At 34.7% G+C, this 27843-nt stretch overlaps 1 protein-coding gene across 2 annotated transcripts in view; it reads right to left on the minus strand.

The window, feature by feature from the left end:
* Positions 1 to 27247, minus strand: part of LOC138333584 (zwei Ig domain protein zig-8-like) — a 117536-nt gene extending 90289 nt beyond the window's left edge. For both annotated transcript variants that reach the window (XM_069282047.1, XM_069282048.1), the window contains exon 1: positions 25919 to 27247. In XM_069282047.1, coding sequence (XP_069138148.1) covers positions 25919 to 26048 — 130 coding nt within the window. In that variant the 5' untranslated portion in view covers positions 26049 to 27247. The remainder of the gene's footprint in view (positions 1 to 25918) is intronic.
* Between the last annotated feature and the right edge of the window lie 596 nt (positions 27248 to 27843).

A 27843-nucleotide genomic window follows, 5' to 3' on the forward strand; every position in this document is an offset into this window, starting at 1 on the left:
AACAGTTTCAGCAGAATTGGCTAATCGTTTATTATGGGAACTCGGAGTGGATGAAAGAGATCATTCTTACGTCAGTAGCACACTGGCATATACGGGGAGATTTGCTTCACAAACCAACATAATATCATGTAGCTTATACAAAACGTCGAAAACCTTATGAACCATCAACACATACTTGTAGTTTCCATACTAAGACACTTACATCCATCACATGCCTACATGTTAACGCTTTCCGTATACCGGATTGCTTTAAACACCCATAGTAGCCAACCAAGGAACCAAGAGCAGACACATATTTCAGGAGTTTAGTAGGCAACTGCTTTATGTTCAAATCAGCTTGTGCATTAATTTCATCGCGGCTTTGGTCTAACCAAACGCAATACGAGTCTCAAATCAAACAGTTATTAAACTTTACGACATTATGGCGGTTTTTTTGTCTATGCATCTTTCGGATTTTTGATTTTCCAAATAAGATGGAACGGAACTGCAACTGACGTCGCCAGAGATTTAAGGATGGCAGACGATGGCTACTTCCTATACAAAATGCATGCGCACATTAATGATTTTGAATTCATAAATCGCATGATGGGCTATTTCATTATTTCCTGTTTGAAGCGCAAACAAAATGAACATGACAATTTGATATATGTGTTCGCGTTGTTTTATTGTTATTTCATATTGACTATAACGAATCATCTAGGTAAATTCTGATATACGTGCTATCAAAATGTTTAAAAGTTAGAAACTGTTCATCTTTGTACTGTCTATATTTTCACGCAGTGCGATTATTATGTAATTAGAGGTTTGTGTGTTGGTTGAGTAATAAAGCTAGACGTCTGATGAACAACTGACTTTGATGCAGAACGATATGTCGTCCGCCCGATGTGTTTCGGTGAGTAAGGACGATTTTTAGTGACGGCGGTATGTTTATGTCATGTCTCCTGGCATAAATTCAGACACTTCAACATGAACAATAAAATATCAAAATGTTCAAATTGTCCTATTTAAGAAAGCACTCGTCTACATCTACGTGACTAGTAAGAATAGCAAATATCTGTTTTTATTTGCGGGATTTTTATTTCGATATATTAGCAATCAAGTTATTTCCCGCGAACAATAGAGAAACATTGACAAGGAAAATAACCTGTATAGCAGACCAATGTTAGATTGACAAACGCGCGGAAATTTCTTCTCGCGAAATAAGAGAACATCGCGAAATTACCCCCCTCCCCCCCCCCCCCCGCGCAAAATAAAGCACCTACACAGTTAATTCCACTATAGATTCACAGACACATAGTTGTCTTTTTTGTTAATGTGACGACATATTTTGTTCCAAAATACATCTGATACAGATCTTCGAGAAATTTCATAGCACTGAATGATACAGAGACGAGTTGGTCTGGTAAACATGATTCATTCTAAAATAATCCGATCGTATTACATCACCACCTCTGCGCATCTTGTCGCATTCAATATTGTTATTATTTACTCACAGCAAACGTATGATCGTGTCGGAAGTGTCCAGAGGAAAGTAATAAAGAATAAAGCAATCATATCCACCAAGAGTCCACTATATGGAATCTGATAAAATATTTCGTGTGTAATCAATTCACATCTAATATTGTTCTCTCAACATGGATATCTCTCAAAACTCCAACACATTTTCACAACACTAAGGCACAGCGTTCCATCCGCTATTTGATTGACAACATTTTGGAAAAAAAATATTAATCTTCACATGCCTGTGATGACAGCTTGTCAAGGACAAATTAATACTCTGCGTGACGTAACATTACAAATAGCGTTCCTATAGGAAAATCTGATATAGTGACATTTAAATCTGCGTGGCTAATTTTCCCCATGCCAAAGTTATTTTTTTTTCAAATCTGCTTTAATTCTTTAGTTCTTTTGCATGACCGATATCCATATCATCATAAACGTTTTCCTGAAAATGAAGAAATGAACTAGATATATTTTCTTTCTTTCTAGAGATGTTGCATTCGTCTAACACGGATTAATAGAATTTTACACGGGTCTTTGAAGTGGACAGGGATATCTCAACCCGAGTGAAAGATTTTGGCCGGACAACAAGGTTTGCCGAGGGTTTACGGCCAATATCTTTCACGGACCCAAATTTGATGTCTTTATCCCTGTGAAGTATGGGAGAAAGAAGAATCTCAACCCGAGGGTTAAGATCCCCTGCCTCAGCCCAAAGAGGGTGAATGCTTCTTTTTCTCTTACCCCGTGCACCTTTTTGTGTCTCTAATAAACGTGTCATTTAGGCAAGCGAGGATGACGTGACCTCAATGAGTCGCCGTCTTCACCGTCTTTGTTACGTCATTTTATTGTTGTTGTGACGTTATAATACTATTACCGTGACGTCATGATACTGTTGTCATCACGTCATACCATTGTTGAGCACGTGCGAACATCTCGTGTAGCTTGTCTCTTCCCTAGGGTAAGATAGAAAAATATCACGCTGGTAAAGCTGTGGATACCCCTGTCTGGGATAAGAGAAATCGAAGCCTCTAACGTCTTCTCTGTATTTAGAAAACACCATTACAGTCAGTTGTTAAACCCGGTTATAGTTATTCCGTCTTTGTATATTACAGAGTTAGCTCCCTTGTGGGTAGGTATCGCTTGTAACGTCATTATTTTGTGAGCGCATTTCACGTCGTTTTCTCCAAAAGGTATGACGTTACGCTTGGAAACATGACGTCACAATCAATTATTATCCGCAAGGGAAGATAACTTTGTAATGTGCAAATACAGAAAACTGTAACTACAGTGTCGCGGTGATTTAATTTCACCTTAAAAGGTCATTAACTTCTACTTTACCTATGTCTGATTACTTCTCGAAGATATTTAATTGCCCATTTATACTTTAACAGCACGAGGAACTTAGTTTAAACAAATATTTTATTCATTGAAATAAATGAGCCAAATACATTACCATAATCCAGTGAATAGGATTTGTCAACAAGGTTATGTAAAATCATATCATTGGTTTACAGTAGTCAGCTTTGCAGACATGCGCAGGCAAATGCTGTTTCATGAACATGATTAAAAAGAGCTATTACTATCTTAGATTTACAGACTGTTCGCCGAACATTCATTGTAATTATTTTCAAACAATTTGGCTACTCCGAGGTAGGGGAGCTACAGTCAACTCGCATGAACCAATTTTTCTACGTAAGCTTTAGCCACACAAAATATAATCTAACATGAAATAAAGCACTTTTTTGCATATACAAATGACCTAACAACGCGTGGTAGTTTTAAGGAATTAGAAAAAAAAAATCATTGTCAATGCATATCCCGGTTTTCCTTAAGACGGATATTAAATACTGCATGCTTCCATTCCTTGTATGAATAATGACATTTGATGATAATAATATTAATAAATACGAATTCCTACGGTCCGCCCAAATAATTGGCAATGCGCGTGTATGTGACTCGCACTTATTGAGATTATATCGTGCTTGGTGTATAATTATGTAAAGATCATGTCGCCAAATCGGTAATCATGCAACTACCTGGTACGAATTCCAAAACTCATATCTCGATTTTTTCTAATGGTTTCGGTCAGTATGCATCATGTTGTTTCCGAATTCCTCTTCTATGAAACAGATTGCAGAGCTAGTACACGATGATACACATGTAGCAGCGCGACCCTATAAATAATACGGAAATTACCGAGTGTGTACATTAATTTGACGGAAATTACCGAATCGTCGCGACAGACGTAAACTATTCCTCAGTCACAGATGCTGTTAGTATTGTTGTGCATTTATACGTAGAATGCAGAAAACGAAGACGAGTTATGTTAAAACACAACAAATCTTATCTAATCACCTTTCGCTCGGGCAACCAAAACCCCGCGTGATTGTTCCCTACATCAGCGTTCCAGACGATTCATGAAAAAAATCAGCTACTTTGTTTCCATTTTTTATGAAGACCACATGTATAAGAGAATGTAAATAGCCAGACCATATGTTCAATAGATGTCTTTTCCATGTCGCTAAAAGAAACAATGACTTTGTCAGCTTCTCTTAGGATAATTTCTACTTGACGTTTTCAGGATAAACAATTAATGTAAATATATTCAGAAGAAATGCATCCTGTCAGGAAAATAACATTTGTTTTTAAAATGTGTAAGATATAACAGATTGAATTATCATATCATCTTTTATAATACTTAACTGACGTAATATTTCGTACACGGAACTCACGCCGATACAGAGACTCAGTCTACAAAGATACAACAATGAAATCGACATCGCAGGTTGGCTTAGGGCGGCAGCATCAACAGCAGGCACATGCACAAAAACAATTGCTTCTCAAGATGCATTCACGCTAAATACATTCTAAAAACGTTATTTGTCAGAGCAGTTTTATACTGCATGTGGTTAACGGGGCAATCAGCGAAATTCGGAGAGCAACAATCCAGGAGTCTCGACCTTGTCGTTAGCTTAAACATGAAGGGGTGTTATCATTATCTCAGTGCCTAACTGTGTTAACTCATAACACATCGCTTCATTCAACAGTCCAATTGGCTTTCGGAGCATGCACACATGTCAAAATAACACGATACGATCCAGTTTTTACATTCTCTCGAAACCCTCAAAAAGCAACCCAGAATTGTCAATGTTCAGCGGTGATTGATACGATAAGGTATCTCCAATACCATCAGGAATATAAAGATGTAACGGAAACTTATAAATAATTCCGAGAATAAAACAATAGTGAATATGGCAGTAAAATAGCCTGCATTCGGCAAAATGAGCATGAAAGGCGAACAAATCTATCGTTTTAGCTGCTTGCGACGTAATGCTGTGTCTGTTTATATTGTATTCATGTATTCCTAGTTTCGTAGTTTAATTCCGTCGTAAGACATGTCAAGAAAACAAATGACGAAACAGAAGACAAATTTATGAAAATCATGGAAAGTCAAAGGGAAATACGTTGCATTCGCATTTTCAAAATTACTTCATGTTTTTTATATTTACAACAAAGTTGAAATAATTAAAACTGATAAGGATTTTTTCACGTGAATGGATTTGAGAGATCAAAAAGTGAGCTCATATTTTTTGGGCTACAGTAATGCAACATTATACTTCAATCATGTTATATCAGAGCATTACAAAACCTTACGACTAATGAAATATACTCAGAAGACCAGTATTCACCCAGTTCATACCGGCTATTCCATGACTTTTTATAATTAATTTTTATACTTTTCAAACCATAAGGGACCTAAAATATACATTCAGCTTTGAAATGTTTTTTTGCTTGAAAAGAACTGTGTTGTGTAACGAGTTCGCGTGAAACAAAAGTGCTCAATGTATAAGATTATACTAATGTCTTGCGAGATCCCCAGTAGGCACACGAATTGATGTAGTTGCACTTTACTGCATCAAATTAAAATACCCCATTGCCTATATCCAGACAGTCGCGCCCTCCAATTCCAGTCTAGTCTATCGAATCCTTGTTAAAACTTTAGTGATCAATCTACAGACAGTTTCTGGCATTCTGAGTCCGAGAATCGCTGTACAACTGTAGTGATCAGAATGACCAATATCTCGTCTTCGATGAAAGATGACGTTCTCATTGGTATTTTGTTTCTTGGGCCGGCATGGCTAATGAAGATGAAAAGGCCAGACACTTTCTATTTGTCTCAACAAGAGCATACGGTGCTTATCTGAACTCTCGGTCAACGTCACAGTCAAAATGCCAAACCTTGGATTCCTTGTTCATTCGCCATTTCTCCACAAATACAACCCAATACACAGAATGTATGACCATCGTTACTTTTGTATTAGTCCTATTTATATGTATCGGCCTAAGAGATGTACACAGTGGGTATGTATCTTATGCTTTGAAGCGACTGACCTTATCCTAGCCCGTCAATTCATCAAAAAGTGCTATTGTAGGAAATTCGAACCATGAGAACATTTAGGAGTTTGGGTGTTATGGCCATGTCTGTATATTGTATGTAATGACATCTTATGGTCTACTGGAAGATAAATCTGGCACATAAATGATTAGCTGAGGATAGGTGATCTCCGCCTGACAGCTAACACCTTTTCGTAATCATTCAGGGAAGGTGATGTTTCGGGAATTCACATTAGACATAACTAACCTGATGGGCAGGCAGGAAGGTGGGAGGATATGCTGTTAATTCACCCAAGAGGTCATAGGGGATTCATTGAAGAGGGCAAGACCACCACAAAGCATATGTCACCGCTTTCATCCTGTCGTGGATGTGTGAGTATCTATTCATAAGAGCTACCAAGAATGATCCTTTACGTGTGTGGGTGGACGTTAACAAGGAGCGTTCCGGGGAATCCTCGTATTATTATCTAGAGCTTCAATTAGTGGGCAAATTATAATATATTCAATTGTGTTTTCTATAAATGTAATCGTATTATATAGATAATTACTAGGTATGATGAAATATTTCTTTATATTGAAATATATTCACCACTTGTTCGAAGAACGGAATAAATTAATGGAAATTGTCTTTTAATTAAATTTAGTTTAATTTAAGAGAGAGTTCTGAAACACAGTAATATGTTTTGGTTTTCTGAAGCACACTAAAAGAATCATAATATTAATCACTGGATTGCATATCGTCTACAATGCGTTTTAAAAAGAGTTTATCTGATCCGGATTTATGACGCATTTTACATTTTCTATAAATGAATTTAGTAATGTTGGTGCGTGGAAAAACAAACTAATGATATATTTGAGTTTGCTGCATTGCAACAATGCCAGAAGAGGATTATAGTCGTAACACCTATACTTTACAATATAATCATTATATATTGAAAAATCTAACACGCACAAGGAATGAAAGCCAAAGGAGATTTAATTGTCTCAAGAGGAGATGTCCATTTCAATTTGAAAATTTAACAGGCGATATTTTGCATCGATTTTTTTTCTAATTTCATCCCGCGTATTATCATCGCCCTCTTTGCTAATTGAAAACCCGAAAAAAAGACAAAATGACTAATTAGTTCTTGCTGTAGAAATGACATCGTACCCCATAAAGTGTCTCCTCAGTGCGCTGAGACCCATTTAAATAAGGCTACTTAGAACAGTTTTTCATGTTGTCGAATTATCTGCAATGACATGAAGACCGGGGTGTTTTGTGACCAACAAGCCAATGAGTTATTTGCTTTCTAGAACTCGACCATCAATGTGATCATAGTGTTCCATCATCGTAAACCAATTACGGTCATGAGAGCCTTATCAATTCAGTCTTTATTACCGTAACCTAAATTACAGTGCAATATTGGAGCTCTCCATCGAACTGTGTCTTTCATTAAAAGACAAATGACATGTACTTGGCTGTCCTTGCGTAAAATCATTCGAGCCCTTTTTGTTTAAATAACATTGGCAGGAATTAAAAAAAACACAGTTTGTGCTGTTAACAGAAAGAACATAGTGATAATAATAAAATGTACCTCTTTATTTGTAAAGAAAACAACAAAAAATAAATACTGTTGAACATTTGTTTATGTCGTGTCTTTGTTTCCTGGGAAATATGGAGTAATTCTTATGTAATTATATCCTATATCATTTCCATACAAAATAGCGACAATTATGTATAATTTCCTGTTTTGATTTATGTATGAATTGTGGGAAGCAATTAGTTAACCAGACACATCATTTGTATGTTGTATTAACATGACAAGATATAACATGGCTTACAGTCACTATTTTCTTTTATATTGTCTTTATTATTGTCCTGGCAATAACAGACGATTGAACTACGATGTATTCTACCACATACAGGAAAGACATAAGTCTACTTACAAGCGACATATCTGTACGAGAATTGCTGTTGTTCCAGCAAACATTCAATTCAGTTGTAAATTTGATATCATTACGAAATCTGTCGGAAGTCAGTCGGGAGGTAGAGGTAATTAGGTATTTGTTCGTAGGCGCAAATAAGGAACTGTCTTGTCTATTTGGTAGCAAATATTTTTGTCTTGTTTCATCGGATGCTTCAATTGAACTACGAGCGACTTGTAATTAAGATCAAAGCTATTGGTTAACTGTTTACAAGCAACGTCAAGACAGTAACATGTCGATACCTCGATGCGTTGGAATCAAAACGGAAGTCTTAAGGTTGGAAATCTTTCATACAGATAGACTTTGGCGAATACAGAAAATATGCCTCAATGATTAATTGAACAAATATCAATTCGATGCTAAACTACACACAGATTGAAAAAATCTACTGAATTATTAAAACATGTGTTTAAGGAAGCAAATAGTAACCTTTAAGACAGTGATATGAATACAAACTGCAATAAAGAAGCACGATTATAATTAAAAACATGTAATAAGAATATTAATGAAAAAAATACAGACGAGTGAATTGTGGACAAACGTCTTGGAACTTGCATTCAACAGTAGCTACGGAAAAAACCAGTAGTCTGATTTTGAAGTGCCATTGCTATATAATGCACCAGTTTATATGTGCAATTCAAAATTGAATTTTGACTCATTGCCAAACCCAGAAGAGTTTCACAGCATGCAAATTACAGAGGGTGTGATAAATACTGTGATTTATGGTAGCTAGAACAAGAACCCAAGATTAAAAGGTCAATTTAAACCGGAGCCGAAACATAAAAACGCGAAAACGCATTAAAATTGACAAATCCCCTAGTTTCAAAGAATCCTGTTGGAGATGAGGGTCGTCAACAAGCATTTTGATTACAGGCAGATTACGTGTGTGTTAATCATATCGTGTTGAGAAGTTAAGCGTCTTGAAATCCAAGGGGAGCACATAATCGCTGGAATGGTCTTTTTGACGTCACCACGTCAACAATTTATTCAATTATGACGGCTTCGATTTAGATAATGTATTTTTAGTATATCTAAATCGCATTCGCTTTCACTAGTATGGAAATAATAGAGAATAATGATGAAGTATATTTGGCTTCAAATTGCTTCATTCACAAGTCATGTGTCAAAAGTGGTCATTCAAGTGTAAGAAGGTCAATATTGAATTGTAAGATACATATTACATTGATATAGGCTTCAGAGTCAACTATTTTTATGTACAGGTCAAAAAGTACCATTCAGGACCACACGGCAATGGTTTTATTAGCAGACGGTCTTTATACAGAGGTGTTCGCTAGGACAGGATCTACTGCACTAGCATTCGTGTTAATGGCGTATATTTTGATTTCAGCAACGCGGACACGAACACGTAAACAGTAAATAGTAACGTTCCTTATATAAGAGTTTTAGGAACCATTTTCATTTGAAGTTAATAAAATGAGAAAAATATCGAGTTCCTATTTTCAACGATGCCATATTTCTACAATATCAGCACATTGGATATTTTAGATTCGTGATCTTGTATATAAGAAGAATTTGTGGATATTTGGACATCTTCCACAAAATCGGAACAATCAAATTCAATCAATTACACTTGGATATAAAAAAAAAGATCGGAAGGCACTATTTTTTGGCAGCGAGTTCCGAATAGCTGAACTCGGTTAACCTCGGCAATCTGTGTAGACCGCGATGTCTACCCCAACAGCTGACTGACGGCATGCTTATTCTGTAACGGTCGATAACGCTTGTATTGTAAATCGTAAATCTTTGGTAGAAGAAGAACTTGCGATTGGTTTCCATTTTTCTTCTCTTTTCGAATCTTTGTCAGCTTCAGGAAATTGGAAAACAAAATAACGGTCAGGGCTTTATAAAATCTATTATAAATATTTGTGTATTTTCAATTGTAGTATAAAAATGTTATTTCTTGAAATCAATGAGTTATCATGATAGGAAATGTTCTTAATTTTCGTTTTAAATAATTGCTGAGAAATTGATGCTTTGAGCTTGATGACTTCGGTTTTCTTTTGAGCTAACATGTCTTGCAGCCACAGCTTGCCGGGTCTAAAGAACGAGTCATGGGGAGATGAAATATCAATTTCAATTTCAAAATATGCAAGAACAGTCTCAGATCTCATTTGCTGTCCTATCAATATTAATTTTGTCAGTTCTATGAACTGTCAGAAATTGGTTTATTAGTATCAGGATTTTGCTTACGGTCTTTTAATACATTGCAATGATACCGATGTTGTTGTATTGTCACAGTAAGAAAACATCTCACAAATATGATTTTTACCTTGGGCAATGCATTCCAACATACGACAAGTATGTTTAAAATACAACATGAGATATTATTTTGATATTTTTGATTTTATACCGGGATTATTTAGTGAGACGATATTTTTTAAAATTGATTTTTATAGATTATAGTGTGTCTCGGCGAGGGGGGGATTGAACCCTTCGTTGTAAAAACGAATACTCTCAGACAATATGCAATATTTTCTTGGCCAAACTCTATCGATCTAAAATGTTATGGAATAACCACCTGTTGGAAATAAACAATTCTGATAATCGATTTAAACTATATTGCCTCAGAGTTTTTTGTACGTATTCCATTCTCTGTTTTTTAAACATTATTTTTGCATTGGTTCATGTTTTATTCCCAGAACAGCCAAGTCGGTCACCTACCGTCACAGCGATTCTCTTTCTTGAAAAGAATTCCGTGTCGGGACCAAGAAATACATGATCCTGACATCGCCCGGTGGTCCGCACTACGTACATCATGCGATTTCCATAGCGCTCTGTACTGTTCTGCAAACAAAGGCTAAGGATTATAGTCGTACGTTTGGCGACGTCTGCTTGAAACAAGGAAGTAATATCAAATGATTTATATGTCCATGGTGCAACGCTCCTCTTGATGTTTATATTTTGAGTACAAAGTTTGAGCAATAACGTTAGGTTTTTTTTGAACTTGTGAATTATTTTTTCATTTAAGTGACTTGTAAAAGAAATGAAAATGGTTTTGATTAACGATTTTGATCAGCCAACAAACCCTTTTCGAACGCGAATTGACAAATGTAGGGAAAAATATCAATAACATGTAAATTACTGAAAGAGAAGTACGCAATATGAATGATATAGACTTGCATTCAGTTACGATACCAGCAATGCCGGCAATAGCTGATGTAATTTTTCTAAGCCCATGTTAGCGCGGCGGCACTAACTTTGGCCTCTAAATTGTCCGGAAGGTAAATGAGGGAGGTAAATGATAGAATTATCTAGGGAAACGGGTCTACACTTACAGATGGTAGACGGGAAATTTATGAGAACCGTGTTGAATTCCCAGGTGTAAAGGAGCGTTAACGAGACAAAGGATATTGATCATTCTTCCCCTAGGCTCCATCTTTGTCTTTAACATTATTTCATAGTAATGTCTTAACCCCAAATCATATTAGCGCTGTCCGCAGGCCATTCCTTGGCTCCGTTCATTGTTTGTGGTATGGTAAGAATAATTTTGAAATCCATTTAAGGCTGCATTCTTTCAATAACTTTACATATTATTTCTTTAATGGTATCCATAAATCGTCAATTGAATTTTAGAAATAAATTTATTGTATTTTAAAAAAGCAATGAATAAATGAAATTAAAGAATTACCGACTGCAGATCTTTCAACATATGTATTGAAACATCATGGATACGGCCCAAAATGAATGAACCATTATTAAAATATATTCAACCCAACGGGACGCTTCATCTGTATGATCATATAGACAAACACACTATATTCATGTTATCCTTATCACTTATCGGTATTTAATTATCTACAGATATCTGATTATCTGCAGTTTATGTTTGGTAGACATATCTATAAGCCCGCTACTCCGTCAACTAAAACAAATACTTCGGTTGTCCTGACTCATCTAATGATACAATACACGTGCTAATAATCAGCAAAGATTTGAAGTAGTAAAATCAAATGAAAATGTCCGCTGGGACGTAATGCTTCTAAATCATTCACTTTTTAATTCCAACTAATTACCCATGTGGTCTTCAAATAGAATATCCGTTAAAAGGGGGATCAGTGCTCTTACTGTTTGTATGTGAATGTAGTCTATCTGTCTATTTGCTCAGCCGATCGATCGTCCACGCTGGAGGCGTCCGAATCCCCATCCTCGCGATACTGTAAAGTCATACTCTCTCGCCAGTATGTGTCTCTGTGATGTCGAACTCTCCTTATACCCACAAGGCTATTTCGACATTTCCCTCAACGCCACGTAGGTCAAAATTGACATTGTCTCGTAATTCGCAAATATCATTTATTTGATTTGTCGTACAGGTAGTGTGTACAAAGAGTACCAGGCAACCTATACATGGTCTTAAAAGTCTATTTATTCTGTTATCTTTTCATTGGGAATGTTTCACCTTTGAGGTTTTACAGTTCGACATATAGTGATACTAATCCCTGTCCTGTCCCGTTATTTTCCTAGATGTGTCGTGTTCAGTGCCGTTTAGATATGACACGACATATGATATATAATATGAAAGGCGGGCTTTTCTTTCCGTTTGACATTTCTCTATGCTTTTTTGTATCCGATGCTTGACTTCAAAATTATTGCTATCATTCTTAGAGGTAGTGAGAATCAGGGTATAACTGATATTAGTATTCAGACTAAAATTTGAAATTATCTGATACTGTTACATAGTTCTTTTAATTTTAGAGCATTGTATAATCGCTGCCGATACTGAACTTGATTATCAGATCTAAACAAAATAATATAGTCTGCTTATGATACATATAGGACATGAAAATATCATACAAGATACAAGAATGGGTAAAATGTCAATTGATCTTTATATTGATAAAATATAAATTGCTAATTTATTAACCATTCTACCATATTAATGAAAAGATAACGGTTTATTTGTGTTTTAAAAACTGTTTACTTGCATGAAGATAAAAAACAAAAATAACGTATTAGCGAAACCCAAAGGAGGGCGTTTTACCGGAATAACTACGACACTTTGAAGCCAAGAGAGAAACACATGGACAGAATTCCAAAACTAATTAGTACAAAATCCCGCTCGTATCAAGTAAATATCTCCCTTGTTCGACGACAGAAAACATGCTTTCAAAATCTTGTGAAATATCGTCTATCTCAGGATAGATCACTAGCATCATGGGGTATCGGGACCATCTCAAGCGTCGTCAATGTAGCAGGAAACAGAAAGCCTCATCGGGGCATATGCCAATGATGTACGACAGATATAGTGTACATATTAACATGCATTGTTAACTTGAATTTCTATACTCCGTATATTAACAGGCTTTATTTACTTGAATCGCTATACTCCGTATATTAACATGCATTGTTAACTTGATTCGCTATACTCCGCATATTATCATACATTGTTTAATTGCATCTCTTTATTCCGTATATTAACATGCTTTGTTAACTAAGATAACTATACTCCGCTTATAAACATGCATTGTTAACTGAAATTTCTATACCCGTATATAAACATGCAATGTTAACTTGAGTGTCCATATACCCTGCATATTAAATACATTGAACTTGAATCTATTTGCCGATATATTTCCCAATCAAATTTGATAGTTCGTGTTTCAGTTTGGCATGCCTTTTTTATAATTTTCTTTATAAATCCTCATTAATTCGACATGGTTTTCGCAATTGCATATTATGTAAATCAAGCACATAACATAGATTATAATGTTAAAGTTGTATAATATTAATGTTACAATGCTGTTGGTATTCATCATCACCATTCTTGTTTATATACCTGAGTTCTTCGTATGTTCCTCATTTCATTCGTATTCTAACATACATTTTGAGATTTCGAATAACGACAAGTAGAAATTTGAATCCTGAAATACAGATACAATCATTTAATATATAAGTAGTGACGAAACCGATCTGTCGTTAAGATTGTTGTGGTAAAAATAAATAATCTATTTCATCCCAGTTCCACCTCCCCTGATAGTGTCTAACAAACAAAAATACGCTGGGTTTAAGTATGCTGTAATTTTCACCGATAATGAATTCTGATTATTCGCTGATTAAAATGGTGTTAAACTGGAATCCATTTAGATCTGATAATTCATTTTTGAAAAAAAGTATGTTTCTGATATTTCAAAGTGATAAGTTTCCCTAACCCCTTGGCTATACTTAGTTGTATGATAGAGGAATTTATACGAGCGCTCTCCTCCGAATCGTCCCTAATACATAAAAAATCCTTCCCGGTAATTCCATTGTGAAACTACATCTATTGAATGCAACATTGTAGAAATAGCACACCTAATACATCATTTGTGTCTACTTAAGTGTATTTTTATTATTATCGTCGAAACACAGGTTATATTGCTAGTACCTTGACTAGCTGGAACCTTTATATGTATATATATATATATAAACGTGAGTGAATGAATCAATATTATCCCGGTTTGGTGCATGATACATTAAACTCTAACAGCAAAACAGCAAAAGTATCAGTCTCAGAAACTTGGGAATTAAACGTGCATATTTGAATATTTGAACCCCATCCATCTTTAGTAGCCAAAACGCACTTTCTTTTACTTTTTTTCCTTGCCTGAAGTTGGTTAATAGCTATTTGCCATACCTACTGTGGTGAGACATAATTGAGAGTTATACTATAAGGGAATAGATTTGTTCTTATCCTTCTTACATACATGGTTAGGTCTATAATAACCATCTGCTTGATTACATAGATGTAGCCTTCTCGCCTCTAGTACAACTGCTAACATATCTACACAATTATCATGAACTTTTTTTTATTATACAACTTTCATCTATCATGGACCGTTACGGATACACTCCATCTCCAACCATTTATCACATATAGAACCTCATTTCAAAATTCAGTCAAACATGCCTTAGCGTCTACTTTTGTATAAAAAAATACCGCCTGTGTAATAAGACCATTTCCCTATGGTTCCAAATGGTCAACCAACTGCAACACAATTGCGTTTAATGAATATGGCTATGGGACCATTTTGCTTGGTCCCCTGAGTGATTCTTATACACGGGAATAGAATGTACTTGTATATTATTGAACTATGCTACATCTACCTTCTTGGGACATTCAACATATATGTAGTTATGACTGTTTTCTTACACGAATCATCTTTATACTACTTACATTAAAACGTTTTTCAAATCATGACATCACATCCACTGAAACCACGATTTCAATTACACGATCACACTGATAATTTTTCTCCTCTGTACCGTTTGATATCATATATTTCTAAATAGTACATTCGACCTGTAGCTTACTTTGATAAGACATCAGGTATAATATACATATCATGCTAGTAGGTTTACTTGTATTGATATGTCGGCAAAGAACTTGGTAAATATTACACAAATTCCGAAATTGCTTATAGAATTAATCTAAATTCGATTGAGAAAACTAAATAATTACTGTTTTATATTTTAGAGAGCAGCGTAATTCATCACAGTTTGACGAAACACCTTCTGATTTTTACACTCATCACACGCCAATATTAATATACATTAAGGGAAAATGTTGGAACACATCAATTGTGCCTCTTAGAACACTAAACAACAAAGAGACATACCAGCGTTCCAGAGAAACCATCACAAGGAGTTTGCACTTCAAACCGCAGAAAATTTTGGATAACTGCTCTTAACCTCACCTAAGAACATGTTCATAAGTGGTTTTCTGACACAAGTTTCATCCTTCATATGAAATCAGGCAAAGTGTTCAGATTAACAATTCCAAGATGGCTATACCTAGACCTCCCATTGTGCCATTAAAACATATCTGTTAAATAAGTTCTAATAAAGACGTTTTGTTTGTTTAGTGGTTATTACAGGAGGCTCTGTTCACCTCATTATCTTTTAACATAATATATAATGATATTGTCAAATGTTCTTCACTTTAACCTATGTGTCCTCAAATTTCCCGTTTACAATATCAACAAATCTTTATTGTCTAAGGATAATATAATAATGATAATCTGTCATGAAGGTAAACGTATCCAATGAATATTGTTTGGAGAGTTTTGCCTCTCATAAATTTAGAAGAAAAAAACCCTATATAAACTGAAGAAATTACTAATATCAACAACAAGTGATTATTATCGAAAATTCAAATGTAAAATCAACTGTTATAGCTTTGATAAAATTCTAAAACAACAAACAGTATCATGCCTTTTTACATATTTATAGCTATTACTAAGTTTGTGAATTGTTTTTATTATCCATAGCTAAAAAGTCTTAAGGTAAACATGCATAAAATCGCAGTAGTCATACTTAAGCTTTTCGCAAAGACCTTTATCGCTGAAATAGCACTGTGTGGCAATTATTGAAAATGCGCGAAATCATCATTGCATTATCCTGTTCGAAATCAATTTTATGTTGCAATTTATTTCGCTAAAATAGGTATAGGTTTATATTACTTGGTAGGAATGATTGCATTATTCTGTGAATGACATTTAAACGAAATTGATTGACATAAAGGTCGTTCCCATGCTCATTCGTCCATTGTATAAATCATGTCGCGTTTTTAACATGAATGATTTAGTAGAGTTCAGATATATCGATATACTTATATAGTGTATTGAATCAAATTTATTTTTACGGAACGCAATAAATAATATATCAACTGTATCTGTCCCAATTTTCCCCGTCTGTGTTTAGTAAGCCGATACTATTACCGTGTCACAGTAGACTGTAGTTATGCTGTACCTATAGGCACACGATGGAAACCAAATGTACCAGACTGTCCCCGGAGTCCTACTGTATCATCAACGGGGAGTCATTGCTCACCAGATACTGCTCGTGGCTCAATGCAAACTAGAACGCCCTCGTTTCCTTAATGGATTCCATGTACTCCCTTTATCAATCATAATGTCATTGTAATTTACAGTGGGCCATAAATGTCATTTATAAAATGAAGTTTAAGTACCAAACCATTTATATCAGGTGCTCGTATATGCTTCGATCTTCATAAGAAGTGAAATATATAACTAGATATTGGTAGAGAGTCTGTGAAATCATCACACATTTAAACTCTTCTCTGATAGAATGAAATAAGCGTAGTTATTTAAATGATTTCAACTCACACTCTTTTAGTGATTATAATCATTATCTTTCTGAAAAATGGACAATCTTGAATGTTCTTATTCGAAGCGCAAGGGTTATCGTTCGATATACAGAGCAGCCGAAAATGCGCACTAGAGCCGACGGAAAAAAAACCATCCATCGCGATTTAAGAGGGGCACATTTGACAACAATATATTGGAGAGGAAAGCCTTTTTGTCATAAACACAACCTAAGCCATATGCCGGGATTCGTGTGAATACATCTACAATGTACACAATGTACTCTCATGTCCAATACAAATACAGTACATCTACTTCTACTGTAAATACAACGTAAAAGCAACATTACAATTATGCATTAATCTGGAATAATACATTTTGATCGGGGTAAAATTCACACTACCAGCTGATCATGTCGGTTGCCTCTATAAACCAATGAACCATTTGATGTTGTAATGGGGAAACTTAGGCACTTAAAGCAAGTTGAGTACAAAAATATTGAACGGTCGAGCTGGCAATCTTATTCCATAAGTAGCACTCTTCGAACGATGATTAAATGCGCTTTTCGTTTTTTGAAGGAATATTTATCATGACTGACATGCTTCTATCACATCAAATGACATACATCCGTAAGCAAGGACAATATCTGGCATTGCCAGTGCTAGCAATGTCGTTATAAATACGTCCTATATGCAGTATATTTATGTTAAAATTTAGTAAAGATTTTGTGGATTCACAGACGAATCTTGCTTTTATATAATGTAAACCACCTTAGTTTTGCGTTAATGATATTTTTTTGTCTTTATTTATTCAAAAATGCATAAATTCGTGACCAAGGATTCTTACTTACAATCGTGATTTCATGTGTTTGATATAATTATTAGCGAAATATTTTAATTTGAGTTCGAACTTTCTCGCAGAATTACGTAAAAATTTGGTTTCTCATAAAAAATAAAATGGTTCACAGTAATAAAGTATAAGGCTATCATAGAATGCAGGTATTGTTACTGTTTCTCTAAAAACAGTTTTATCTTAAAATAATTTGGAGAGAAATAAGTACGTTTAAAGTAATCTACTTTTTACCTATCGAATTTGATAAAGCTATCTTCCATACACTCTTCTCATATCTAAACGTTAACAACTCAAACCTTTGTAAATACACATATACCACCATGCTAATTAGTAGTTTTCAAGACCTAGCTCTAATCTGTGTATGTTTTATTCCCTACATGTCCATGCACAACTTCTGTAAGAGTCAACGATACTTCGGCTTCTTACCATGAAGCATTGGTTTTCGGCGCTTATCGGTATTACGTAGCAGTTAAGAGATGGGATGTCGGAAATATAGGTACGTAAATAGTGTAGTTTTCCTAGGAACGATTTATCTAAGCCTTCTCTAAGGAATATACATGCAGGTTTTCTGAGGCAAACAATTGTCTTATGTCAATATATTCAATCACCATAATGATTTAGGCAATACAACATCTAAAACAGTCAAACCTGCCTTAGCAGCCATTTATGTATATAACGACCATCTGCTTAATACGAGCACATGATGATAAAGACTATTTTGTTGGTCCTTTAAGTGGACTTTTTGAGAGGTTTGACAATAAGTCAGCGATACATTGAAAGTTTTATTTGATGAAAATTTTGATCACGACCAGCAAACCACTTCGAATTAAGCAGAGGTCTCGACTTCCAGGAGCTTGAGTTCAAGAAAAGTTCAACTGCAAAGATCTAATACGAACATCACGAATCGAATTCTTTTGATTTAAAGGGAAATCCTAAAAGAGAGAAAAGAAAAGGCAGCAAAATCAATATGCAGACAATTACTATTTTAAGAGGGCGACTCAGTTAGTCACCTTACTTATTTCCAGTTGAGATCCACTTCTTCGATTTCGATGCAATTTTCTCTAGTGAAGTGATTATAATGTAAGAGAGAACAGAATGTCATGGATGTGGTTTCATGAAAGGGTAGTTAAATCTGATGTGTTGCGGGTTCCCATGAATTCGTTCAAGGGATCACAATGCAATTTCAGTTCTAATCCTCCACCTAGCTTTTCTAACATCCTGTCAAATCCGACCAAAACAGCTGCTCCCCCATGGTGTCGGTTAAGACAGTGTTCACTAGAATGTATTTTTGCAGTACAATACTGAGCAAACATTCTTATATGTGACATTTTGACAACGAATATGGGATGTAATGTAGAAAAGCTATGCATTAAGCTGCCCAATTACAATTGTTACCTTGTTAGACCACTTGAATAGAAATTGTTTGCTCGCGATATAAGGCTTGCTGACCACCTTAATGAAGAAAAATAAGATATGGAGCTAGTAATGCCTTCATTGAGACAATTTAATCTGCTCATTCAAACGCTTTTATATTTATAGTCCTGCTCCAACGGGGTGTGAATTTATGAATGAAAGGAACGAGTTTATCACTGTATTGTGAATTGACCATACCGGCGAGGCATGACCTGTAACTGAGTGTATATCGTCAGAGAATGCATTATGTATGAATAGATTCATTTGGATTGTGCTTCGTGTTAAATATGGACCAGGCCGATCGGTGGGAGAGAGGGATCGGTCTTAATTGAAGTTGATGTATTGTATTCGTACTGGTTACAATTTATATATTTACTTACGGATAGGTTTAATCAGCTTATTTTTATTTAACGTAAAATTAATTTTCCAATTTCAGAATAACAATGATATAAATCAAACTTACAAGAAGAAGAAAATCCGACAACAAAATAATCACGATTTCACCACCTACATGTATTTGGAAATAATAGACAGGAGCACATCACGCTCCAAATGTTATAAACTGATCAACAAGCTAACAGTGTCCTAAATCAAGGGCAGGTACGTTATACTCAATCTGCAATTTGAAAAAAAAATAATTACAATTTAATGCCTGGCCTACACATGTGTTATAATATACGATGACATCACTGTGTATAATTTAAAAAAAAAAGCCAATTTATAAGACAGCTTCCTATGTTCTGAAGTAAAATAAGACTTAAAAAATACGGCATAAAGCCGACTTGGCACTGTAAAACACAACCTCCGTTACATGGTTATTTACGGCATGTTAGTCAATCTGCTACCGTAAAATACAATGTATCATAGTAACATGTTGTTTGGATATACTTTCATTTGACAATACCATGATTTTTATGTAATATTTATGCATGCTCCGCATAAAATTCGACATAAATGTGTGAATTGGAAAAGGCCATCTCATAAAGATGATGACATCTTATGTCTACTGTTAGTAAACATAAAACTTATGGCTGTTTATGGTAAATAAACACATCGTTTGTAAATACAAACTAAGTTAGTTGGATGTTTACGGTAAATAAGCACATCGTTAGTAAATATGAACTCTGATTTATGGATATATAAGGTATACAAACCCAGCGTTATTAGACATAAACTCAATTATTTGGATATTAACGGTACAAAACCTCTCTCCCATTTGATATTAGCATGATTGTTACGGTTTATATGCCCGATGTTAGCACAAAACTCTGCCTTTATTTTTGGATGTTTTCGGTATATTAGCCCACCGTTTATAAATAAAATTACTGCTGTATGGATATTTAAGGTATATAAATAAATCTAGACTTTGTTATTTAGATTTGATAGGTATAAAAGCCCATATGTAGTAAATACAAAAAATATTATTTAGATGTTTACGGTATATAAACTCATCGTTCATAAATATAAACTCTGTTACATGGATGTTTACGGTACGTTAGCCCACCTGGTGCCGTCACTTAACCGTATAAAACATACACACATTAATACATAATGTAAAAGGTCCCGTTCGCCATCTACAACACGTGTTCATGTAACCCTCAGATATTCTATTATACGACAGAGTTGAACATTAATTGTTGTTTCTCTGCGTGAATATTTACTTGATCTTCAGTAAGTAGACCGAACGCTTGGATACGCGCTATTCTGTAGGAAGCCGTGTGTTAGTAGTGCGATCTTATCGCTTGTAATGTCTATATTTATATTGCATTTTCTCTGTCGTAATACGTCGCTTACTGCAAAAGTTGGCAAACCAAACACATCAAAAATATGTAATTATTATTATTATTGTCTCTAACGAGTGTATTGAACTTCAATTTAATGACATTGGTTCTTAATAGGTTTGTTAATTAAAAACAATTAAATCAAGCTCCGTGCGAGGCGTCTAAAGCGTTCCATAGGTCATATTTATTATTCAGTTCTATAGCAATGACCTTAATTTCGATATTTTTTAATAATGAGCATATATTTCTGTCATAAACATAGCTATAAATGATTTTGAAATAGATCTACAGTCAATTGCATGTACATTATGTATGTTGTAGAAAATAGTGTGATCAAACTGGCGCAGTCTTTTTAACAGATCATAATATTGCAACAAGTCCTGATATATTGTGTTAAAATAATGACCACTACAGTGCATAGTTGCCGTCCTAAAGAAATTATTCAAAACAGTAGAGCAATCACATTGATTGAAGATGCGAATTTAAGACTCATTTATAACCTAATGATATGAATAACTTTGTACTATTTCCTGTTTCGAATAGCGACAACAGGACCCAGTAATTACGTGCATTGTGAAAACAATTAAGTCATTATTTCATTCCTAAATCCTGAATGATTATTTCTCAAGTTCACTGATTGTATGTAATCAGTTGGAGAGTTACACAAACGCAACAGAAGATATCAGCATACTATGGTTGGAAATTGGACGCGGTGGAACCTCAGTTATACAAATGTAGCTAAGGAGTAAGTCCGTGCTACCACTACATTATAGGATATATACTGTGCATCAACATATTTTCGCGGGCGATAAGTAACGGCGGAGATAACTCACCGCAAAAAACTGGAAATTAAATCAATTTTTAGTGTTAATCACGAAATCAAATTGCACTTAACATGTTGTTAGGGGTAAGTACGCGGAGTTAATTCGCCAAGAAAATAAGATGGCTAAAAATACGGTTTCGTTACTCTAGGGCATACGATTGATAAATACGACTGCATTATTACTTGTCAGCCTCTAGGAGTATTGAGGTAAAGATATAGAAGATAACATTATCAAGTCATTTAGGACCAGTCAAGTAAGATACTGAGCTATAATGCAAAGGTTTTATCTGATAATGACATGTGACTTAATTTTATTTCGTCATAAATATGTTTTGCATGTCTCGGTACATTAATACTCGTTATATTACCGTACACATATAATAGTTACCTTCCATATCTCGACAATAATACCAACGACACAGATGTAAATGATAGTTCACCAAGAAACAGCATAGATCAGGCGAAATTATAAAGCTGAAGGTTATGATTGAATTTCACGAATGCGTTACTAGAATAATTAGAAGGTTAAATATAAAAAAAGTATACGTAAGCGTTACTGAAATGTCATTAAAAATATAATCTTATTTCCGTCTCCGTAATATTTACTGCTGACATTGAGTTAATTTGTCAAATTGAAATTGCGTTAAATAATTCCAACGTGAGCATAAGTGTTAAAGAAATATAAAAATGCATTGATGATTAGTTGTCTCTTAAGGGTTAACTTGTATTTACAGCTAAAGACCTTATTGAAGGGATCCAATCTTTTGGGAAACACCAAGGACGAACAAATATATAAATATGTTTGACTTTGGCTCAGCGACGGGAGAAAACACATGCGAAGTACTCAAGATGTCGCCGCCTGTTAGCACAGCGGGATCTACAGTGCTAATAACCCGTCATTTGTTTGGAGGCGTGCTATTTATTATAAACATATTTACACCATTCCGTGGATATCAAGGTTATGTAACTTCATGAAATATTTATATCCCTATTATAGTCGCTAAGTAATAAAAACGAATATAAGTGTGTTATATCTGAAGCAATTCAATGTTATTTACCGTCAGTTAGCAATCCAAACATGTTTTTTTATTGTGATCTACATAAAATTGTGTTAATGGAAACTTTCATGAAATGGACAATTTATGTTTTTTACGACTAGTAGTAGTGTATACTAAACTGAACGAGGCCAAAATCATTTGTATTACAAATGTACAATTTAAGTGACTTGAACAAATTGTTTGTTATATTTACACGTACACCTAAATTAGCAATTAAGTGAGAAAAACTTAAATGGATACATTTCCTCATTTTGTATTTTGACATAAACCTTTTAAGCTACTTTTACATCTTATGAATTTCATTGAGATCGACACGTTTACACGATTATATCTTAAATCTCAACTTTGTATAGTGTTAAGCCACATTTGATAACTAACATACATGTATCATACAGATTGGACTATAAATAACTATATGGGGCTACAAGATTCCATCCCCATGTACGTGTAGCTGTTGTGCAGTTTTGACCTTCCCACGATATACAGCATTGCTATTGCAAAATGCAATATATCTATAACAATAATACTCAATTGCTTTTTTTAAATCAGGCGAAATAAATGTGTTTATGTCGGTCATATAAAAGATTTATACAAAAGAATACGCATTTATCACAACCAATTACGTACAGAAATAGCTTATGAGAAATGAAAATATATATGAAAGATCGCCTAATTATCACTAAATCTACGACAAAAAGCTGTAAAACTCTTGCACATAAACACTGCCCTGATGAGGCGAGTCAATTCCTTTGACGATTCCTGTCAGTGATATCAAATTTGATGTCATGTGACATTAGATTAGAAATGATACATCGAGGTAATCAACAGTAACTGAATCAAAATCCTATCTAACACTCCGGATCACGGCAATGAACCGCTCCGTAAATTAGATCATACCATTCAGCGTCAGACTTAAACATAGTTATGTATTGGTGTCAAACGCAAAAGTGACTGATCCGGATCACAATGAAGCCTAATTATGATCAAATAGATTCCATTTCAAACAAGTTGAAATGCAATGCTTTCTGATTCGCGATTCGCCTGTTACGGTATCGATGCAATTTGCTTGAGATTTATGTTCAAAAGAAAATATAAAAACAATTTCCATGGTAAGGATATACTACGATAAGTAAGCATATATCATAATGCTTAACCTTTAAAGCGTCTATGTTTTATCACAAGTAATGACTTGCATAAATACTTTCCAATAAATCGTAAAGGCATAGAAGAAGCGAATAGCCTGAGGAAACCTTGAACAATATGTATAAGTATATTTATAATCTATGCCAAATATTTTGAATAGGGGGCGGGTAATATATAGCATTTAAGATAAGATCTATTTGAAACATGCCCCATTTCAGCAGCGAAAGTCTGCGTTATGTGTACAACATATGGTCGCCATTATCAGATCAAGGGGGTGGGACGCTTACATGGGGAGAGTTCGGGAGGGTCTGTCGAGAGTCTAGTGGTGTGAAACGAACCATCGCCCTGTCACGGTCGATTGCGATATAACTCTTCATGTAAAAAGAGCCATCTTAAAATTATCCTTTTGAATGTTTTCACTAGCCGTGAAAATATCCATTTATGTAGGTCAAGGTCATGACCCTGGCGTGTATTGCAAACGCATGCGTAAATGTGATTACGTATTGTTCAAGTGGTTGCATATGAAGTCAAACACCTATGATCGAAGTCCGTGAACGTTAATATATATGTTAAGGTAACACATATCATAACAATAACTTAATTTCAAAGAGTACTTATTAATAATGCTAACATTAAAAATAGATCATATTTAGACTTTAAGGGTAGTTTTCCTTAAAAACTGCTAAGATCGAAAAGGTCTTGTGAAGTGAATCTTAGAATAAAGCGCAATGTGTCCTAAATGATGATGTAAAATTGTATAGAAAGGTATATATAATATAAATAGCGAAAAGGTTTTTTTCTAACACAAAATCATAAAATCCCCAGAATTTTGATTTCGGAATGTCGTCCGGCTTTAGTGTCAGTTTATCAATGCTATTCAGTTATCAAAAATCCGTTATTTATCATTATTTTCACGAATAAAATATGAAGAAATATATTACGTGTTTTTCATAAACATGCATCAGTTAACATCAATGTCACATTTAAACACAGTTGAAATAAAAGTTCATATGTTACCAACGAGTCAGAATTGTCGCATCAACTAATGTATCGTCTATACGGTTGGGATCACATTGTTTTCGTCATTGACCTTCGTGTGTTATATAACGATAATACAATACAATATCGTCACATTGTGTAATCATGGATCCTGGAGTACAGACACGGCTCCGTGACGTCACAAACAGGCGTGGTTAAAGGTGATATTATCTGTTTGCTATATATATATGTAATGACATTTCAAACATTTTCCCTCCTCATCATACTTTGAAATAATTAAGAATAATAATGGTAATTGATCATTATCTTTTAGGATAAAAAATATTTAAGGATTCAAAGCAAATAAGGAAACAGTAATATTAGTAAGAATTTGGATTTTCAAATGATAAATTATCTAACGTAGATAACCGGAGTGATAAAACTGCATAGAAAATGCCTTATTGTATAGTACCATTCTGTACTGTAAAATAAATATTGTCAAACCAAAAATCTTTAAATACCACAATTATATTTGTCAGCATATCAGTTTTATATCTGATAGCTTCAATTTTACACAAAAAAAATGATAAAAAACGTAGATATTCTATCTACAAATGTGGTTTTTATGACGATATTCTGTTTGATAACCATCACATGAGAACCAACTAGTTTTTGCCTAATTTAATACCACATGTGGAACTCATTTAATAAATCCATATACGCCGACAACGACAAATTCGGAGATATTTTTTCTTAAATTTGTTTGTTATTCTTTATTATCAAGCACTAGTTTAAATTTAAGACTAAACGCTTTAATCATTTCTAAATAGAAGTGTATAGAATAGTTCAACGTGGGTCCTACTACTGAAATAAAAACTGACTAATATTGACGTAAATAAAATGACTTACCTGTTACTACGGCTATAAAAATGGTAAGACACAGGTATAAAATCCTCCTGCAATAGGAAAAACACACGCGAGGTCCCACAATATCCATGGTCCGTACTTCTACACCAAACACTCGAATTGAGATATACATTTCACTTGTAGTAGGTGGTCAATTTCACTACATCGCGACAAAAGTTGTAGGCCTTGTGACACAGGCGAAATGCCCACTGTTGATTATTTATACCTATAAAAACTGCGCAACATTAAAATCGACAACTCTGAAATGTAAACACTTATAATATATGCCGGTCACGCAGGTGTGAAGGGTTCAGCAACCAATATCGTGAATATATTCCATTATTGTAGTTGTGATATTTCCATTATTTTTCTAATTTCGTCTGAATTAACATCAGATGTAATCTGCCACTTTCACTTCAGGGATTTCGGGAATGTAGGATGGTTGTATCCCTGTAGATTAGTGACATTGTGACTCTGTTTCATATGACAACGGACACAATGTCTATCTCACTAATCCTCTTATAATTTTCTCCATTGATTCAATTATGAATAATTAATGCGAATTTAATTAACTTTCTCGATATTGCTAATAATCCACCCTGTCAACCGTGAACGTATGCTATGGAATCCTTTCGACCCTAGTTAGAATATTATATTATATTTCATATAGATGTTGATGTTCTACATAATTAATATCCATATTGTATCTGCACGGTTTCCAACTCGATCACCTTGTCTACACGAACTGCTATATAGGACACTTATTTTCTCATCAAAGGATGACAAGTTTGAGAATCAATAACATTTAAAAATAATATTCATCATGTTGTAATAACAATTGAAATATGTTTGTAGAAAGAGACAACAATATCGTGTTAAAATTTCATCACTTTTCCTAAAATCTCAATACAGACGTGCCTAAATAATGGAAACATTAGATTACACACACTTCCAACTTGTTATAATTCCAATGGTATTGAGAAAAAAGTACATCCGGCTGTCACAGATAAGTATAAATCATCACTTGATAGCACTTGCAATACGTTAAAATATAGTCGATGATCGTAAAAAAGTCACTAAGATAACCCGTGTTTTTGGCTATCCTGAAAAAGAATGATCCAATCGCTCAGAGCGTTCAACCACTAAGGTATAGGACACAGAGCTCCTCGGGTCCGTACGTACGATTGTCTTTAGTGCTCTCTGTGTAGCTCAAGTGTATTCTAGCGACGACAATGCGATCGGTTCCAATTCTCACTCCACAAACGCTGCTTGCTGTGAGTGTAACACGGTTTGCAATGTCTGTAACCGCAGGCCCTAGAGCGGTGCATTGCACGGGCCTTTATGACCAAGGAATAAGGATCCTGATACCAATACTACCATCATACCGCTATTTCAATAATACCCCACGTTAACAGAAGGTGGGTCAGTCTGAAATGGTGCGAGACCGATACTAAGGAATGTCTCGGTGTATATAAGTTAATAAGAACTTGTTTGTGATAGGTCTAGGACCGTACGGAGTTTGTAGACCGACGGACTGGCGGCACGCGCGTATGTACGTTCTACCTATCGGCTAATTAACAGTGGTTGTTATAATAACGACAGGAGCATCATGTCCACTCGATGATGATGCCTATTATACGAATTATAGGTGTGGTCATTAGTTCGGACGATAGGATGGTTTATGGCTTGTGTTAGTCAAACATCTACGCTGATTAGACTGTCACGGACAGATGCGAGACTACCATAGCTAGGATGGTAGATATGTAATACCATTAATGATGCAATCAAATGTAAATTTTCAAAAAGGTTTTTTATTTATGAAAATTCCCATCTTTCACAAAAGTGGTGTGGAATGGTTGAAGTTTAAACTTCATGACTAGAGATAACTAGCGAAGATGGTAAATATATCATATCATCGAAGATACCAC

The sequence above is a fragment of the Argopecten irradians genome, chromosome 10, assembly GCF_041381155.1.
Source record: "Argopecten irradians isolate NY chromosome 10, Ai_NY, whole genome shotgun sequence".
NCBI classification, from domain to species: domain Eukaryota; kingdom Metazoa; phylum Mollusca; class Bivalvia; order Pectinida; family Pectinidae; genus Argopecten; species Argopecten irradians.